The 19,924-nt window shown below is 34.9% G+C and overlaps 1 protein-coding gene across 10 annotated transcripts in view; it reads left to right on the top strand.

Moving 5' to 3' along the window:
- Nucleotides 1-19,924, top strand: part of PARPBP (PARP1 binding protein) — a 70,218-nt gene that overhangs the window by 32,371 nt on the left and 17,923 nt on the right. For 8 of the 10 annotated variants that reach the window (XM_082739483.1, XM_082739481.1, XM_082739482.1 and 5 more), the window contains 4 exons: nucleotides 1,048-1,218; nucleotides 2,629-2,783; nucleotides 15,285-15,468; nucleotides 18,491-18,669. In XM_082739483.1, the coding sequence (XP_082595609.1) occupies nucleotides 1,048-1,218; nucleotides 2,629-2,783; nucleotides 15,285-15,468; nucleotides 18,491-18,669 (689 nt within the window). Of the gene's footprint in view, nucleotides 1-1,047; nucleotides 1,219-2,190; nucleotides 2,356-2,628; nucleotides 2,784-15,284; nucleotides 15,469-18,490; nucleotides 18,670-19,924 lie in introns of those variants that run through there. The other 2 variants (XR_014313958.1, XM_082739484.1) reach the window with 2 other exon arrangements.

The following is a 19,924-nucleotide window of genomic DNA, read 5'->3' as shown; positions in this document are numbered from 1 at the left end:
TTGCAGTTCTGCTAAAATTAAATATTCCTCCAGCTCCTATCTACCTTCTAGATACTTCCCATTGTCTTTAAATAGTATTTAAGATTTTTTTTATTTACTATTTTATGTTTGTTTTCTGTGAGGTTCATATGATCACTCACTTCTCCACAGGAAGTTTAGGACCTTGAATACCCACAAACTTGCTATTCTTAACCCTTCTGGTTGCAGTTCTTTTAAAATAAAATTATCCTCTATGTTGGGTCTGCTTTGTGTATGCTTTCCAGTATAGTTATGTTTTTGAAATTTTACTAATATTTTGTTGTTACCTGTGGGAGTTCACAGTATCACTTCCTCAATACTAGAATTTGCAAGACCCTAAATAGCTATAAGTAGGTAATTTTAAGAATAAGATCATTGAATGCCTTGGTTTGTAAAATGCCCTTGACCATAAAAGACAAGTATAGAATATATGAAAGAACCATGTCAATGACATCAACTACTTGTTATTTTCTTTTTTTTCCTTTGTTGTTGTTGTTATTTTCTTAACACTTGCTTGAATTTCTTCATTGTAATACTTACTTGGTTATTTGGTATTGTCAAAGTCAGCATCTAATAATTACCCCCAAATTTAACCATTTAAATTCAGCCCTTGTCTCCAGCCCTGTGTATGTATAGGACCAAATAGTGCCAGTCAGCCTATTCCCTCAGCTTTAAGAGACTTCATTTCTCTTGTTATTTAGTGACAAATGTGTACAAGGGCATGAGATTCAGCTTTATTGGAAATTCAGACTTTGGACTTTATCCTTTATATAATTTTTAAGAGGTATTTTTCAACAATTATGATCATTGTTATTTGCTCATACTTACTTAGTAGTGGCACATTTGTTTCATGAGCAGGGATATGTTAATTGTCCAACTCAATCTTTTGTTGTATGGTAGTCTTCTCTTTTCCCATAGAGTTGAGTGAGATATTATTATTGAGTAATCATAAGTATTTTTACTGTGTATGAAGAAAAGATTATTGATTTAGAACAACTTCAATAAAGAAAATAATGTTTTTTTGTACAGGTGCAGTTACTAGCAAGAAAAATTATCTACTCATATTTAAGCCTGCTTGTGAATTCAAAGAATGACCTGGCTCTGGCTCATGTTCTCAATATTCCTGATAGAGGACTTGGAAGAGAAGCCTTCACTGATTTGAAACATGCCGCTCAAGAGAAAAAGATGTCTATCTTTTTGGTATGGACATGTTACATTTTCAATATATTTTAAAGACTTATGAACAGTAGATATATGTACCTTAATATAGAATTCTTTTAGCTATGATAAAACAACTTTTAAATTCTGAATATATGCTCTTCTCTTGTATTTGAAAACCTATGGTATTGTTATTTATTACCATATTCTTCAAATTTGATTAGAGAAAATTTTTCTAAAGCAATGTTTTCCGACATGTGTTCTATAGAGTGGTATCTCTGTTAAATTCTCCTTGGATAAATATTTCCAAAGGCAAAAGTCCCTGTTAAGTGCTCTTTGAATAAGATGTTTCCAAGGGCAAACAGTTTGGAAATAGTACCTTTATTGGAAATATTACCTTTATTGTAGATATGTAATGCATATATGTATATCAAAAGCTCTGAGAAGTCTTACCATTAAGAAATCTGCTTAAGTTAACCTTGTTACTTAATGTGTCGTTTCCTACATTATTTAACCTTGGAACTTTCTAACAAATTACTGAAATTTCATAGAATTTAGGATACTCTTTAAAATATTTCATCTTTGTTGGAGATACTCTTTAAGTATAGCATCCTGTATATATTTTTGTCATCGTAAGGCAAGGCCTTTCGAACTACACATGATCAAATGATCCTAAAATGTGAAAGCTAGATAGGGCTTTGTTCTTATTTAGTCTAAATGTTGAGCTTATAAATAAAAAAGATAAAGCTTGGAAGAGTTGAATTAATTGCCTACCCTTGAATAAATCAACACCGTTGACCCTGAAAAACCCTTTGTTTCATAATAAAAATTCCAGTTTAATCTACATGAGAATATAGATTGTAGCATACAATCTAGTATATCTAGTATATACATAGTAAAATGTTACATAGTAAAATGTGGTATACATACACTAATATTTTATAATTAGTGATACACTCTTATGAATGTATTCTTTTTTTTTTTAAAGATTTTATTTGTTTATTTATTTGTCAGAGAGAAAGAGAGAGAGAGAGCACACAAGCAGGCAGAAAGGCAGGCAGAGGCAGAGAGAGAAGCAGGCTCCCTGCGGAGCAGAGATCCTGATGTGGGACTCGATCCCAGGACCCTGGGATCATGACCTGAGCCGAAGGTAGTGGCTTAACCCACTGAGCCACCCAGGTATCCCTATGAATGTATTCTTATGCCCTTAGTTTGTCACCTTACTTGGCTTCTCAGTTTCCACTCACATTACCATCACCTTTTTTGGCCTGAATTTTGCCTGGCATCTGTTTGTTTAATTATTTGCTTCTGAATCAAAGTGACATGAATCATAAAAAGTACTTACTTTACCTGTATACCAGGAAATAATATAAATGTACCCAGTTTCATAAAGTTTTATTTTTAATGTACTAAATCATTAAACATAACTGAATCATTTATTTTAATTCATAGGTGGCCACATCATTTATTAGAACACTGGAGCTTGGAGGGAAGGGATATGCACCATCACCATCTGATCCTTTAAGGGCACATGTAAAAGGACTGTCTAATTTTATTAACTTCATTGACAATTTAGATGAGATTCTTGGAGAAGTACCAAATCCAAGGTAATGACTTTTCATAAATTGCAAATGTGTGTTATTAATCTGTCTTTAAAATTTTACAGGATCAGATGCAGATTTGACTATATGAGCTATTGAAATGCCTAACATCAACAGTAAGGAAAAGAAACAATATCTAGATGAATAAATTATAATCTCATGACTTTTTTCCCTATTTCTGCCTATCTTTGATTCTAAAATTTTTGCCAAAGTCAAATGGCATGTTCACGTGAAATTTGACTAGAGAAGAGGTCTATTTGTCTTTATCTGGAAGAAATAGATTTTGGAGGACTGGACGTGACTGAACAGATAATTTCTTTAAAATTTGTAGTTAGTACTAAAGGAAACTTATACCAAGAATGAGGAAATTGACAAAGATATGATAAAATCTATATTCTACTTCTGGCTAATTTTTTTCCCATTTTCTTGAGTGTAAATCTCTGGTTTATCTGAAATTTGTTTTTATATGATATTAGAAGTAAGAGATTCTTTCTTATCTGATAAACTCCCATTTATAATATACACATACTGGATGATGAGTAATTTTGTGATTAGTTTTGGGGGTGCAGAAATGAGCTGTATATGTTAACAATCATGGTAGATCATTGCCATTCGGTGGGTATGCTAAAGCATACGAATGGGTTGGTATTTATTGAACACTTTTTAATGTGTCAGGCTTTTTATGGGGATTATCATTTGATCATTACAACAACCTTACATTATAGGTACTATATAAATACCCAATTTATAGAGGAAGAAAGTGAAGTTCTGAGACTTAAGTGATTTACCTCAGTCACATTGCTGTTTAAGTAGCACAGCTGGGATCTGAACTCAGTTCTCAACTTGGAACCCATTCTCTTAATTACTGTATCTTATTTCTTGAAACTTCTTTTCATTTTAAGATTCAAAGAAGAATTTGTTTCTCAGGATTTTATTCTGAATTGTATCCTCTGTCTTTATGGATATCTATTACAAGAAAGTGAATTTGGAAGATGGTTTTGAATATACTTTATAACCAATATCAGTGGCATCTTCCGAACTTTCAAATAATGTATTGGCTGCCTATTTCTTCTAAGATAGTGGATAATTTTTAAAAACATTTTATTTTTAGCAAAGCAAATATAAGTATATTTGGTTAAAGTCAAATAGTAAAAAAGTCCTCCACAGATGGTCTTTAAAATTTTTTTGTGTGTTTGTTTTTATATTTACTTCATTTAAATGAAATTTTAATGCAACTATTTGTTGATTTTTTTTCCATTTGAGATATTATTAAATTCCTACCCTGGAAGATGGTGATTTGCTACTAACTCACCAACCTCCCAGCCACCCCTGGTCTGTCTTCCCCATCCTGTCATATTCACAGAACTTATCTTCTTTTATCCTTCTAATATAGTTATACCACAATTTCAGTTTAAGTTATATTTTAGAATTTATATTATTATGACTCTGTAAATACTGCCTATACCTAAGCTATGTGATATGCTGTAATTATACTTCCTTTCTTGTACAAATTTTTTGTGTTTTTCCTAGACTTAATAATTATCTATTTTTCTCTTTTGCTTTACTTCCTGTATATTCATCATCGATTCTCTTTTGAGCTTTCCAACAAAACCATATATATTCTTCTTATTAGATCATCTGTCAGTTCTGGTTTTTGCCCTTGAAGGCATTCCCTCTAGAGAGTCCTCTATCTTCTTTGCTGAGTGTGCACTTTTGCTTATTCAGCCTGTTTCATAGTGGTAATGGTGAAGCTTCATTACCTGTGAATTTTCTTTGCCTCTGCATTATTTTTTGGATCTTGTCACTTTATTTTTAGCTGATAAATCCCTTATTTTACTCATATAGCTTTCTGAGAATAATAGGAGACATTTGGAGACATTTATTGTATTCTCACATTTGGTTTTATGTGATCTTTTGCCATGTTTTATTTATTTAAGATTGTTGTGTTTATTTCTAAGATTATTTTTATCTGCTTCCTGGAGGTTCTTTATCTAAGTTGAATGTTTTTGTTTGTTTTGCTCTCTTTCATGTTGGAGGTATTTCTAAAATGCGTGGTGATTCTGAATAGTCCTTTTATCATATTTAAGAATGAAACCATAGAAAGCTGATTAGTAGCTCTATATAATGGATTTCATTATAGTATGGTAGCCATTGGCTCTTTTGTTGGGGATTCTGCAATGTCAGTAAAAATAGGTCTTTTCTTTGGGACTTACCCCCAAAGTTCCCAGAGTGGCATCCTTCAGTCCCTTTTGGAAAGCTTTAAGTCTAGCTAATAATATGCTGGAATTTGAGGTAGGGTAAGGGGTTCATGTTGAGTCTCCCACTTCAGTATGTAGACTTTTACTTAATCACTCTATTTTTAGTCCCTGCTGCCTCAAGGTCCAGAGCCGATCTGGTAGCTTCTTCAGAGTAGTCTTGCTTTCCATGCTTAGGGGAGAGAAGTGCACTGGCCTGACTGCTCAGAATAGGAGAGGCGATTTTAGGTGTCTAAGTGCTTCTGATGTAAACTGTCAACCAGCTTGCTTGTTTGCAGCCCCTTCTTTATTGTAGCCTTCAGTATTGAATTCGATTTCTGAGAATTTCTGGGGTTGCTTCTTATTGGTGTCTCTTTCAGCAGTTACTTGTGATTTAGCTTTCTTTGTTCTGAAAGTAGTCAGCTACCACATGTAGCTGCTTTTCATTTTTCCATGCTTTCATTATATGTCTCTGCTGTCATCTGTTATTGTCTCCTCTAACATTCTCTTTCTTTTGTAAAAAGATTTTATTTATTTATTTGCCAGAGAGAGAGAGAGAGAGAGGGAGAGACATAGAGAGAGGGAATACAACTAGGGGGAGTGGAAGAGGGAGAATCAGGCTTCCTGATGAGCAGAGAGCCTGATGCGGGGCTCGATTCCAGGACCTTGGGATCATGACCTAAGCCAAAGGCAGACACTTAGTGATTGAGCCACCCAGGTGCCCCAACATTCTCTTTCTTTGCGGATTTTAAAACACTTGTCTTTTTGTCATTTTTAGTGCAATTTTAGGAGGGAGAAGATAAAAATGTGTATATTCAATCCAATGTAGTTTGTTATAATTACATTCCTGAGGAATTTCTTTCTTTTTTTTTTTTTTAAGATTTTATTTATTTATTTGACAGAGAGAGATCACAAGTAGGCAGAGAGGCAGGCAGAGAGAGAGAGAGGAGGAAGCAGGCTCCCCATGGAGCAGAGAGCCTGATGCGGGACTCGATCCCAGTACCCTGAGATCATGACCTGAGCCAAAGGCAGTGGCTTAACCCACTGAGCCACCCAGGCACCCCTCCTGAGGAATTTCTGGTTGGGATAAATTATCTATAGGATAGAAGTACATTTTAGGGACATCTAAGATGAGAGAATAGACTTAAATTCTTTAACTTATCAGTGAGTTATTTTGGATATCCTCTCTTGTCACAGTGAGTAATTACTCTATGTTCCAGGGTAAACACTAAAGAAGTAGATGTCTAAATAGTGGGTATGTTCATGTGGGTGTCTATTTAAATAGTCCACCTGAGCAATTTTTCTTTCCTTTTTTTCTCCTTATTTCATCTTTATTGTGATTTTTGTATCTTTTAAGTGTATATTTCTCCCCAGGCTGTAAAGTCTATGAGGGTTCTTTTGATTTTCTGCACTAATATTCCCTAGTCCTGGCACAGTTTCTGGCACAGAGTAGACACTCAATTATTTATTTACTTGTCTGTTTTTAACTGACTCACAGTAATTCACTTTTCCACTCTATTGAAGCTATTGTACCAAAGAACACTTGTGATCTAGTTGGTGTAGAATTTTTGGTCTCTTTCGTGCCCTTAAATTTGATCATTTTCTTTCTTAGAACTCTTTTTCCCTGTGCTTCTGAGATTTCAGTCTATTTTCCACCTATGTCTGAGACTGCGTATATGCAAATTCGAAACCTATATTTCAGTGAGATTCAAACCTCTTTCCTGAGTATCAAAAATATATCTTCAACTATATGTTGTGATCTCAAAGGCAACAAAAACTTAACATATTCCAAACCAAATCGTCTTCCTGCAAACCTGCTTCTTCTCCTAAAAAGCCCAACTTGATGAAGCCTCTCTTCCTCCAGCTACATAACGGGAAATCTGAAACATATCCTAAACTTCCATTTCTCCTTTAAGTGTCCCTTCAGTTACCAAGATCCATGAATTCTATTTTTTTTAAAAAGATTTTATTTATTTATTTGAGAGAAAGACAGAGAGAGCATGAGAGAGGAGAAGACCAGAGGGAGAAGCCTACACCCTTGGAGCTGGGAGCCCAATGTGGGACTTGATTCAGGTACTCCAGGATCATGACCTGAGCTGAAGGCAGTTGCTTAACCAACTGAGCCACCCAGGCACCCCCATAAATTCTTCTTAACATTTTGATAGTCTTTCTTCTCATCTCTAGTCTTATAGCTCCTATCTTGATTCCATTTTTTAATGGAAAGTCTGTTTTCAGACTTTTATCCCTTCTTGCTTAAACTTCTTCACTTCTATCGGAGTTATTCTTTCTGCCTCCAATCTTGAGTTGCCCCATCCTATTGTCCTTACTGCTGCCAGAGGTCTTTCCAAAACAACAAATGTTACTTCTGTGAATGAAATCCTTCAATGACTTCATATTAGGTATAGGCAAAGACCCCAGAAGCCTCAGTATGATATAGAAATCCTATGTGCTCTAATTCCTGCCTGTATCTTGCTCTGGCCTCTATCTCTCAACCTCAAAACTTAGAGATAAAAATGTGTTTAACTCTTATAACTGATTATAATAGGGTGGAGGTGGTAGGGAATCACAATAATCTTCGAATCAAAAAGAAGATGGAGAATAGATAGGGAAGAAATGAAAGAACAGATTCTCACACTTCCCTCCCCATTGCCAAATTTTCATCAAGCCATTTTAGCAGTAATTTGGTTGTATTTCTACATTCTGCCAGTAGGTGCCACCATAAAATGCATACTATATTTTCCTGAAAAATATCTTAAATTAAGGGTTTCAGGTTACATAAATTAGTTAGTTCTCTCTTGTTCAAATGTTTAAAATTGTGTATTTCAAGTTTATGACAACTTTTTAATATACACTTGAATTGTATTCATTGGACTAAATATTATACCTTTATAGAATGTTAAATCTACTTGAAATTATCCAATCCAAAATCATATTGTTACATTTTTCTCATTTAAAAATATTGTAGGGGAGCCTGGGTGGCTCAGTAGGTTAAGCATCTGCCTTCGGCTTGGGTCATGATCCCAGTGTCCTGGGATCCAAACCTACATCGGACTCCCTATTCAACAGGGAAGTCTACTTCTCCCTCTTCCTCTGTGTGTGCACTCTCTCTTTCCTTTTCAAATAAATAAATAAATCTTTTAAAAAATATCCTAGAAACATTTTTTATATATCTCATGGAGGACTTTTAATCATACTTAATTTTTATTTTAATTTTTTAATTTTTTTATAAACATATAATGTATTATTAGCCCCAGGGATACAGGTCTGTGAATCGCCAGGTTTACACACTTCACAGCACTCACCATAGCACATACCCTCCCCAATATCCACATCCCCACCACCCTCCCCCAACCCCCCCCTTCCCAGCAACCTTCAGTTTGTTTTGTGAGATTAAGAGTCTCTTATGGTTTGTCTCCCTCCCAATCCCATCTTGTTTCATTTATTCTTTTCCTACTCCCAAACCCCCCACCTTGCATCTCCACTTCCTCATATCAGGGAGATCATATGATCATTGTCTTTCTCTGATTGACTTATTTCGCTAAGCATAATACCCTCTAGTTCCATCCACGTTGTCGCAAATGGCAAGATTTCATTTCTTTTGATGGCTGCATAGTATTCCATTGTATATATATACCACATCTTCTTTATCCATTCATCTGTTGATGGACATCTAGATTCTTTCCACAGTTTGGCTATTGTGGACATTGCTGCTATAAACATTCAGGTGCACGTGCCCCTTCTGATCACTATGTTTGTATCTTTAGGGTAAATACCCAATAGTGCAATTGCTGGGTCATAGGGAGCTCTATTTTCATGGAAGTTTGAGGAACCTCCATGCTGTTTTCCAGAGTGGCTGCACCAGCTTGCATTCCCACCAACAGTGTTGGAGGGTTGCCCTTTCTCCACATCCTTGCCAGCATCTGTCATTTCTTGACTTGTTAATTTGAGCCATTCTGACTGGTGTGAGGTGATAGCTCATTGTGGTTTTGATTGGTTTTTCCCTGATGCCAAGTGATGTGGAGCATTTTTTCATGTGTCTGTTGGCCATCTGGATGTCTTCTTTGCAGAAATGACTGTACATGTCCTCTGCCCATTTCTTGATTGGATTATTTATTCTTTTGAGTGTTGAGTTTGCTAAGCTCTTTATAGATTTCGGATACTAGCCCTTTATCTGATATCGTTGGTAAATGTCTTCTCCCATTCTGTCAGTTGTCTTTTGGTTTTGTTAACTGTTTCCTTTGCTGTGCAAAAGACTTTGATCTTGATGAAATCCAAATAGTTCATTTTTGCCCTTGCTTCCCTTGCCTTTGGTGATGTTCCTGGGAAGAAGTTGCTGCGGCTGAGGTCAAAGAGGTTGCTGCCTGTGTTCTCAAGGATTTAGATGGATTCATTTCTCACATTGAGGTCCTTCATCCATTTTGAGTCTATTTTTGTGTGTGGTGTAAGGAAATGGTCTATTTTCATTTTTCTGCATGTGGCTGTCCAGTTTTCCCAACACCATTTGTTGAAGAGGCTGTCTTTTTTCCATTGGGCATTCTTTAATGCTTTGTGGAAGATTAGTTGACCATAGAGGTGAGGGTCTATTTCTGGGCTCTTTGTTCTGTTCCATTGATCTATTTGTCTGTTTTTGTGCCAGTACCATACTGTCTTGATGATGACAGCTTTGTAATAGAGCTTGAAGTCCAGAATTGTGATGCCACCAACTTTGGCTTTCTTTTTCAATATTCCTTTGGCTATTCAATGTCTTTTCTGGTTCTATAAATTTTAGGATTATTTGTTCCATTTCTTTGAAAAAAATGGATGGGATTTTGATATGGATTGCATTAAATGTGTAGATTGCTTTAGGTAGCATAGACATTTTCATGGTATTTGTTCTTCCAATCCAGGAACATGGAACATTTTTCCATTTTTTTTGTGTCTTCCTCAATTTCTTTCATGAGTATTTTATAGTTTTCTGAGTATAGATTCTTTGCCTCTTTGGTTAGGTTTATTCCTACGTATCTTGTGGTTTTGGAGCAATTATAAATGGGATTGACTCCTTAATTTCTCTTTCTTCTGTCTTCTTTTGGCGTAAAGAAATGCTATTGATTTCTGTGCATTGGTTTTATACCCTGACACTTTATTGAATTCCTGTATAAGTTCTAGCAGTGTTCCTGACCTTAGTGGAAAAGCTTTCAGTTTTTCTCCATTGAGAATATTTGTGGTGGGTTTTTCATAGATGGCTTTGATAATATTGAGGTATGTGCACTTACACTTTGAAGAATTTTGATCAGGAAGGGATGCTGTACTTTGTCAAATGCTTTTTCAGCATCTATTGAGACTATCATATGGTTCTTGTTCATACTTAATTTTTCAAGATATGTTTTAGCAAATAGTTATCTAATTCTTGAAGATGGTAGGGGAAAGCCAATCCATATAGTAAAGATACTCAATAATTACACAGAAGTATTACCAATCATTTGTATTATTGCTTATTGCTCTCTTTCAGTCACTACACTTTAATACCAACTTGGAGATTTTTAAAAAATATTTTAATTATTTATCTGACAGAAAGAAAGAGAGAGAGCACAAGCAGGGGGAGCTGCAGAGGGAGAGGGAGAAGCAGACTCCCCACGGAGTGCGAGCCTGATGGGGGGCTTGAACCAAGGACCCTGGGATCATGATCTGAGCCAAGGGCAGATGCTTAACCAACTGAGCCACCCAGGTGCCCCCAGACTTGGGATTTAATTATGTTTTTCCTCAGTAGCTTTATTTCTCTCTTTCTTCCCCAGGGCTCTAATGTGATACATTTGGTAGTCCGGAGCTGCTGCTTACCTCTTTTTCACCTAAAGTCTTCCATTAATGTTGATCCAGAGTACTCATAATTTATCTTCTGAGATGCTTCCTGAATAACCCCCTTTTTCCTTACCCACCCACTCAAAATTCTTCTATACCTTCAGTATCTCACTTACTCATGTGATCAGTTGTAACCTCTTAAAAATATTTTATTCATCTTATCCCCGTGCCTAGCACAAATGTCCTAGTGTCATTTGAGTTAAAACTTAATAGATTCCAGGTTCTAGAAGCAAGAGTCTGGATTATGCCACCATGTTGCTGAGCAGATATTTGAAGAGCTAATATTTGACTTTAGTAGTGAATGTATAGCAATACACTAGTGATAGTACTGGTGTTTGAAGTTTTTTCCCAAGGGTCAAAATGTTGAGTTTGGCAAATATCTGAAACACAAATCTTACATATTTTTTCCTAATATAATTCATTCAGGGAATCATATCATCTTTAATATTTAGTATATTTGTACTTATAGAAGGAAAGAGAAAAGGAGTCAGAGGTGACTTTTACTTAATATCATTGAAAGCATTTTTTTGTTCTTGCAATTGGCATTATAACACTTTCATATTTTATTATCCTTTTGAGTCTTTTCCAAAACTCTTCCATTAGATTACTTTGCAGATAAAGTTCATAGTATTGTGTTTTCATTTTGGCTTCATTTCATCCAATTACTTTCTGTGCTTTTGATTGAAAATCAAGGGAAAAAAACAGAAAAAGAAAATGCATATATATATATATATATATATATATATATATATATATGAATTCCCATGAAAATTTTTTCCCTTGAAAATTAAGGGAAAAAAAACATAGAAAAGGAAAATGTCTGTCTGTATATATGTGTGTATATATATGTGTGTGAACTCTAAAGAATTCATATAGATATATATACACACATATATATGAATTCTTTAGAGTTAAAGAATTCATATATATATAAACACACACACATATATATGAATTCTTTAGAGTTAAAGAATTCATATATATATAAACACACACACATATATATGAATTCTTTAGAGTTTACTCAGACTTCTGATTACCAATATATGGCAGATTAGTTCCCCTGGTTGACCCTTACACTGAAAATAGTTAATAATACTGGATAGCATAGTTTTAAAATACTTCTTAAATGCATTGATGAGTAGGCATATATAATGAAAATATAGGCCAAAAACTAGGAGAGGGAAGAAAGCCAGAGAGGGAAGGCAAGAAGGGAAGTGAGCTTTTATTTTGAGAGTATTTGGTGATTTGGAAGGTCAGTTCTTAAAGAGTCACTAAGTCTGAGAGTGCAAAGAGAAAGCCCAGGGACTGTCTAAGTTGAGAAGTCTATTGAATATACCCACTCTATAGGGCTGCCCACTCTATGTCAAATGAGCCAAGAATAAGGGCTTTAGACTGATAAAGGGTTTCTATATTTGGTGTTGAAGTATTTTATCATTCTATTTAAGATTGAGAATAAGGTAAGAGTTTTTGATCTTATCATTTCTTTTTAGCGTGATATCAGGTGTAATAAGGCAAGAAAAAAACAGGAGATACAACAATTGGAAGAAATAAAGTTCTGTTTGATGATAATATGATTGTATATGTAGAAACTCCCAGAATATAAAGGCAAATTATTAATATTAATAGAAGTGTTTAACAGTGTTGTTGGACACAAGGTCAAAAAACAACAAGCAATCGTATTTCTATGCCATCACCAAATAGAAATTAAAAAAAAAAAAAAAAGAGCTTCAAGAATATAAAATACATATAGGTGCCTGGGTGGCTCAATGGGTTAAGCTGCTGCCTTAGGGTCAGGTCATGATCTCAGGGTCCTGGGATCGAGTTCCGCATTAGGCTCTCTGCTCAGTAGGGAGCCAGGCTTCCTCCTCTCTCTCTCTCTGCCTGACTCTCTGCCTACTTGTGATCTCTCTCTGTCAAATAAATAAATAAAATCTTAAAAAAAAAAGAATATAAAATACATAAAATAAATCTCATAAAAGTCATAGGAATTCCTTCCTCTCAGAAAGTTCAGACTCAAGGTGAAATTCTCTACTTGCCCTCTCCCATCCAGATCAAAGTGCTACCAGAGATTTTTTTCTTCAGGAAAATCCATTCATTCTGCTTGCCTCTCACTTAACAGCTCCCAACTTTCCACTCTAGTTCTTGTTTTTTCCTTTTTTGGGGAGAGATTAGAGATTTCCTCCTATTGCTGCCAAACCTGGTGAGATATTCCCCCAGAGTATTTATTTAGTCTGCCATAGTGTAAGTGGAAAGGGCCTAGGTACTTTTGTATTGCAAATAATAATATAGTAATTGTAAACTATGTATCTTTGTCTTACTGTTAAAAACTTTAGATTGTTGGGTGTGATAGTGGTCATTTATTTAACAAATGTAGCAATCATTTCTTCTGTGTGCTAAGTATAAACTGGTAGTATAAAGATTGGTAAATAGATTGTTACTTTCTCAAGGAGCTTTTTCTTCTCTTTCTTTCTTTTTCTTTCATTTCTTTTTAATCTTTTTAATTTGTTTTAGTGCAAAAAGGTGATTTTATTATAGCATGGGGACAGGAACCCTGGGCAGAAAGAACTGCCCTGGGTTGTGAGGAGTGAATGATTATACATTTGTTAATTAGTGGTGGTTAGGGATAGTGCAAATCTCTAAGGAATTTGAAAGTTAGCCTTTCAGGACTTTAAGGGGACTAACTGCTGGTAAGATAAGGTTACTTTTAGTCTTTAATAAAACATAAATGTTAAGGTACTAAGGTGCCTGTGAGTACCTTGAGGGAAGGTCACACTCTGCATGTTTTAGGTATCAGAGGCCTGCTAACAATAAGGAGATTTAATTTAAGCTACATTTGTCTTGCCTCTGTTTACCTCATCATATCCCCCTCCCCCCCCAAACAACGTTGACCCTTAAATCTTTAAGGTTGTTGAAGGCTGAAGGTCTCATCTTCTGTAGCTTCTTCCTGCTGAATAGAGGCTTAGAGATGTCCCTACCTATGGTTCAAGGTTGGTCAGCTGAGAATTTAATAGGAGTTAGGAAAGGCTAAGGCAGCTGTTCTTAGACTTGATAACATACGGGAGTCTCCTGAAGTTTCATTTCTTTTTTGTTTTCCCTTCCTTCCCCCCCCCCCTTTTTAATTAAATGTTTTTCCAGCTTATGTAGTTGTCAGAATCACCTGCAGTATTTTTAAAACAGTGCAACTGTTCAGACCCTTCTCTACAGATTGTGATTCAGTAGGGTGGAATCAGAGTTGATATTTTAAACAAATGCTGAATATGATTCTGATAGTCAGGCAAATTTGGGAAACACTGGTCTAGTCATACATTGGAACAGCTATTTGAATGTGAACAGTCATATTTCCAATGTTTGTTAGAAAACCTGTCTTCTTTCTGAAAACATAGAACCTGGCAATAGGGCAGTGCAGATAGAAACTTTACTTCATAATTTCCTTTGTGTTAGTATATAAGTCACAGAAAAGGTAAATAGCATACTCAACATAAAAGGAGGGAGAGGCGGGGGGAGGGGACTGTTATTTTGTGCTCAGGCAGTCTGACTTTATGGCTAGGCCATACCACCTTCTCATTCAGCACTGCACAGCCTTTCCAGGGATACCTCTAGGGACGGAGATCTCCTGATTTTAAAAAAGAGCTCTCTTCTATTGTTGGACACCTCTAATTTCTTCCTTGCAATAGATCAAACTCCTTCTTCCTATATATTTCTCACATTTTTTTAGGTCAGCCTTCTAGAGCAGGAACTGCAACCTAAATTCATTCAGGTTCAGGTTTAGTATAAAGAAATAATTGATTTCAGGTTTTTTAAAACCTGAGTCTGTTGGACATAGTTGGTCTAGTCTTTGATTTGCTTTAGATCAATATTAACTACCTTAATTTCCCCTTCCATATAATAACAGTTCTCATATTAGAAGGCAATGTCATGTTTCAGGTTAGTCCTCACCACCTCCTTCCCAGCCTAGAACACTGAGGTCTTGGACAAGCTATTTAACCTTTTTGAGACTCAATTTTCTCATCTGTGATTTAAGGATATTAATACTTATTGAAATGATTTTAAGATTAAAGTAATGTGGGATTCTAGGTATTCGGTGAGAGATAGGGTTTCTGTTTCCTTGTATCTATCTAAAGGTACGTATTTTAAGTATATTATGTGTGTATAACTATACCCGAAACTTACTATATATCATCTATAACTAAAATTCATTTCCCATATTTCAAATCAGGGAAGAAGTAACTTTGTTGAAATGACTTGCTTTAAGAAAAACTTTTTAATTTTGTTGCTCATGGTTCTTATCCTTTTCTTAAATGTGTTAGTTTGATTTGTAAGATCAAAGTCATATTTTTTTGAAGTGTTGATTAACTTTGAGAAGTTTATTTTCAAGCTTATAAGCATATTGTCATTTCTAATATTATTATAAAGGTGATCTTATTTCTATTTTCAGCATTGCAGGGGGTCGGATACTCTCAGTGATAAAGATGCAGCTGATTAAAGGCCAAAACAGCAGGGATCCTTTTTGTAAAGCAGTAGAGGAAGTCACTCAGGATTTGGATTTGAGGATTAAAAATATTATCAATTCTCAACAAGGAGATGTAGTTGTTAGTACCACTGACATTAGTCCTGCACGGGTAATGAGCTTTTTATTTTTCATTATCCTTCTATACAAAACATTATCGCTTCTACTTGTTATAAAAATGTTTTACTATTGCTACTTAAGTCAGAAGAATGTTTTTCCTGTGTTATGAGATATTGAAAATTTAAGTTTCTCAATAGGATTATATAGGATTATGTTCAACTTGAAATAAATCATAACATCTTTGGGCCAAATTGTCTCTATTTGTTAAAGCAGCATGTTGGATAATCTTCAGTATCCCTTGTAGCACTAGAAGTTTATAATTTTTGATGGATATTAAAATGTCTTATAATATTTTTCAGTAATTATTCTTATAAAACCATTATTTTGCCATTTATTCAAATATAAAATAAAAGCCAGGTTTCCCTGGTTCTGGCCCCAGCCCTAGGTACTCTGTAGATTAACAGAAATCGTTTCTAATCAGTTTATTTTTATTTAATAGAATTTTTTCATCTTTATGATCTGCTGTTTTCTACCTCTATTACCAGTCTACAGCAAACATCGGGATTTTTTATTATACTTAGAAATCTTTTAACCATATACTCCCAGAATGTTTACCTCTTGTCGTTTTTTGGTGCAAACTTGTACAGTATAATAACTAGAGTATTATAGGAGAAATTGGCTACCATCTTTTCAGCTCTAAAAAGGAATTTGGGTGTATGTGTGACAATCCATTTGTTACAGTTTAATTCAAGGAACAAAAGCCCCTTTTCCTTAGTGTGATTGTGATAATCAGTGTATGGAGAAAGACTTTTGCTTATGTTTTATTATTCATCTATTATTATTATACATCTATTTTATTTATTATTAACTGATTATTCATCTATTTTCATAGTCATGGGGAGCCATTTTTAGTTATTTTTCTGTAACAGTGCATGTTTTCAGATTAATTGGAAGGTAGGACATAGGGGAGATTCTGGGTTGTTTAACCCACTGAGCCACCCAGGCGCCCCGAGATTCTGGGTTGTTTCCCCATGTGTTTTATGTGTGTTAATGCTTCCTGTGACTAGCTTGGCTCAAATGACAACCAGGTTATTACTATAAGTCTAAATCAGAAACTGTCATAGCTCAGGTAATTAAGAGCACCAGTCTCTGCCGTTTTCTGTCACAAGAAATAAAGATACAAACAACCTGGTTCTTAATTTTACATTTTCAACCAAATCAGAAATCTTTGAAAAATACTATCTAATAATTTTCAGTAAGTTAATATTAAACAATATGGACTGTTTCTTTGGTGCTGATGAAAAAATATATATTAAGCACATAGTCATTACAATTGTGATAAGCACATATAATGTGATAACAATCATTATTGTGATAAGCAGTTTGTTAAAATTCCAGTATAGCTCTACAGTAGAGTTTGGTCAAGCCCAGTAGAGAAAGGAGGCCAAGACCACATTGATAAAAGCTGAGGAAAATGGTACAGCTACAACAGATGTTCCAGAAAGGGCAACTTTGATACTTAGGCATAATGTCTAACATATTTAATGGGTACACTATCATTCTACCATTACCCCTTTTTTTACTAGTGATTTAACTGAAGCACAGTGAGGTTAAGGAACTTTCTCAGAATTATAAACTATGTAACTACAGGTAAGTTGGTATCAAACCCAGCCAGAAATATTTTCAGTTTGTGCTTACATGTATCTGCATATAATATTATATTAGCATCTAATTTCCCATATTCTGTCTGTCCATTAAGTTTTTGTAGCTCTGCTCTTTTAACCAGCTTTTTCTTTATCTACACTGCTACTATTTTAGTTCACTGTGACTACCTTCTTCTTTTCCAACCTGGACTACTACAATCTCTTAATTTGTGGTCTTGTCTCCAGACTTATTAACATTCTTATCCTGGAATATATTTTATGCATTGCCGTCATTTTTTTATAATCTAAATAGGATCATTTATGTCCTTGATTAATAAAGGAAAAGATTTTAACTCCTTTAACAGATTGATTTACAGTTTCTTTGCCAGATTTATAGAGCTTTCCCAGATTCATCTCATATAACTCCCTCTTGGTTACCCTGTTCTTCAGCCATATCATGTTAACCTGGTCCTTAAAAGTGCCGTGTTCCCTTCCACCCCTTTGTGTCTCCTCCTCCATGAAGCCATCCTTGATTCCAGAGTCAATTGATCAGTACCTTTGTGTGCTCCTATTGTACCATGTATACATTCTGTTAGAAATAGCACTTAGTACTTCGCAATGCAGTTGTTGGTTACTTACTTATTTTATCAAGGAGACTATGGTTTACTTGAGGCAGTGGTTTTTTTTTGTTGTTTTTTTTTTTGTAGTCTTAGCTTCAACCACTTTGTTTAGGATTTGGTATGTACTTATCAATGGATTACTGAATAAATGAATATCAACTCATTTTTAATTAAGATTTTATTTATTTATTAGAGAGAGGGAGAGAAGAGAGCATGAGCTGGGAGAGAAGCAGCTGGAGAGGAAGAGGCAGGCTTCCTGCAGAACAGGGAGCCTGATGTGGGGCTCAATCCCAGGACCCTGGGATCATGACCCAAGCCAAAGGCAGAAGCCTAACCAACTGAGCCATCCAGGTGCCCCACATTTGAATAAATCTTTACAACCATCTGTGAGGCTGGTATTCACATCAACAGAACCCCATCTCACTTTGGTATAAGAAAGAAAAAGATAACACAGGGAAGCTAGGTCATGAAGCTAGCTAGGGATGCATAACTAGATAGTTACTAAATTTTCTGACTTAAAGCTATATGTTATTTTAACCAGAACCAATAACCAATATCTTCCTGTGATGATACTATTTTCTCTCTCTCTCTCTTTTTTTTCTTTTCTTTTTTTTTGTTCTTTGGGAAGGTGATAAGATTGGTTTTAGTATGACTTGAGGAAGAAATATTACATGCCTTAAAGCCATTTCCCATGGCTGATTTTTTATAACTTAACAGAAGGAGAACAGTGGCACAAGAAATAGAAAAGAATAGCTGATTGCCCCAACTTTGGTGATTGTTACATTTACTTAATAGTATTTTTTTGTTCTAGCCAAAATCTTATGCCATAAACCATGGGACTGCATATTGTGGCAGAGACACTGTGAAAACTTTACTAGTTCTTTTGGACGAAGAAGCAGCCAGTATGCCTACCCAAAACAAAGCAGAGCTTTTATATGATGATGAAAACACAATTCATCATAATGGAGTTTCTATTCTTACACTTTTTAGGTAAGTAATGTGGAAGTGATATGTATGTAAATGTTAACTCTAGTCTACAAAGGGAATAAAAAAATACCATCTCATTGATTAAGAAGAAACTTGGAGACTATGGAAAAGTGTGAAGAAAGAAAACAAAAGCTTAAAGGGAGATTGAACATTTGGATATGAGGAAGTTTTTATAAAAACAGTATTTTGTGAGAATATGACAGGTATTTTTGTTTTTATTTTATTGCATTTGTTTTTGCTTGGAAATATTTATTTCACTTATATTACCTCAGCCCTCATGACAGCATCTTTCAGTAATAGCCCCATGTAATAAGTTAAAAATTGGACACTTGAAAGACAGAGACAGAGATTAAGTAATTTGCCTAAGAGAGTACAGTTAGCAAGTAGCAAAAGTTTCTTGCTCCAAAAATTAAGGTCCATCCTCCACGTATTGTGCTTCTCTTCATGAGAACAGGAGAGAGTGTGTACACCAGACTTACACTGAAATTGACATCTCTTAATTCTTCCTTTTACGGAGAAAAATACTTACCAAAGTAGTTTTGGTGTTCTGTGCAAGATACTGATACACTCAAAAAAAAAAAAAAAAAAAGATATTGATACACTCCAGTTTTTATAAGAGCTAGGTCAAACATTGAAAAGGTTTGTGGTATTTATATTAATGAACATTTGTTTATAGAAACATGTAAAATTTTAAAACAAAAACTTAAATTTTATTTAGTACATTGTGGAGAAACTTTACAAAGTCATCCTACTTATTTGCTCTCTTCTATTTTTCTCTTCTGTTTAAATAGAAAACTTGCAATGGTCTGTTATTTAGTGTTGTCCTCCAATTTATTTAAATCTCTTCACCGGGGCGCCTGGGTGGCTCAGTGAGTTAAAGCTTCTGCCTTCGGCTCAGGCTATGATCACAGGGTACTGGGATCGAGCCCCGCATTGGGCTGTCTGCTCAGCAGGGAGCCTGACTCCCCCTCTCTCTGCCTGCCTCTCTGCCTACTTGTGATCTCTGTCAAATAAATAAATAAAATCTTAATAAATAAATAAATAAATAAATCTCTTCACCAGGTTTTAATGATTATCCTTTTATATTTGGGCATGATATAATTCACTCATTTTGTTCCTCAAAACTGTTCAAATATTTTCCTAACAATGAAAATGTATTTTATCAATGTTTTATGAAAAGAGTGGAAAGAAAACGAACCTTTGTGTTTTCTTCTTTTACCTTACTTCTGTTCAACAAGTTTTGCTTTTTAGGTAAAAA

Source organism: Mustela nivalis (genome assembly GCF_964662115.1).
Source record: "Mustela nivalis genome assembly, chromosome: 7".
Classification (NCBI taxonomy): Eukaryota; Metazoa; Chordata; class Mammalia; order Carnivora; family Mustelidae; genus Mustela; species Mustela nivalis.
The sequence above is the reverse complement of the archived record's forward strand: the minus strand, read 5'-3'. Positions and strand labels throughout refer to the sequence as shown.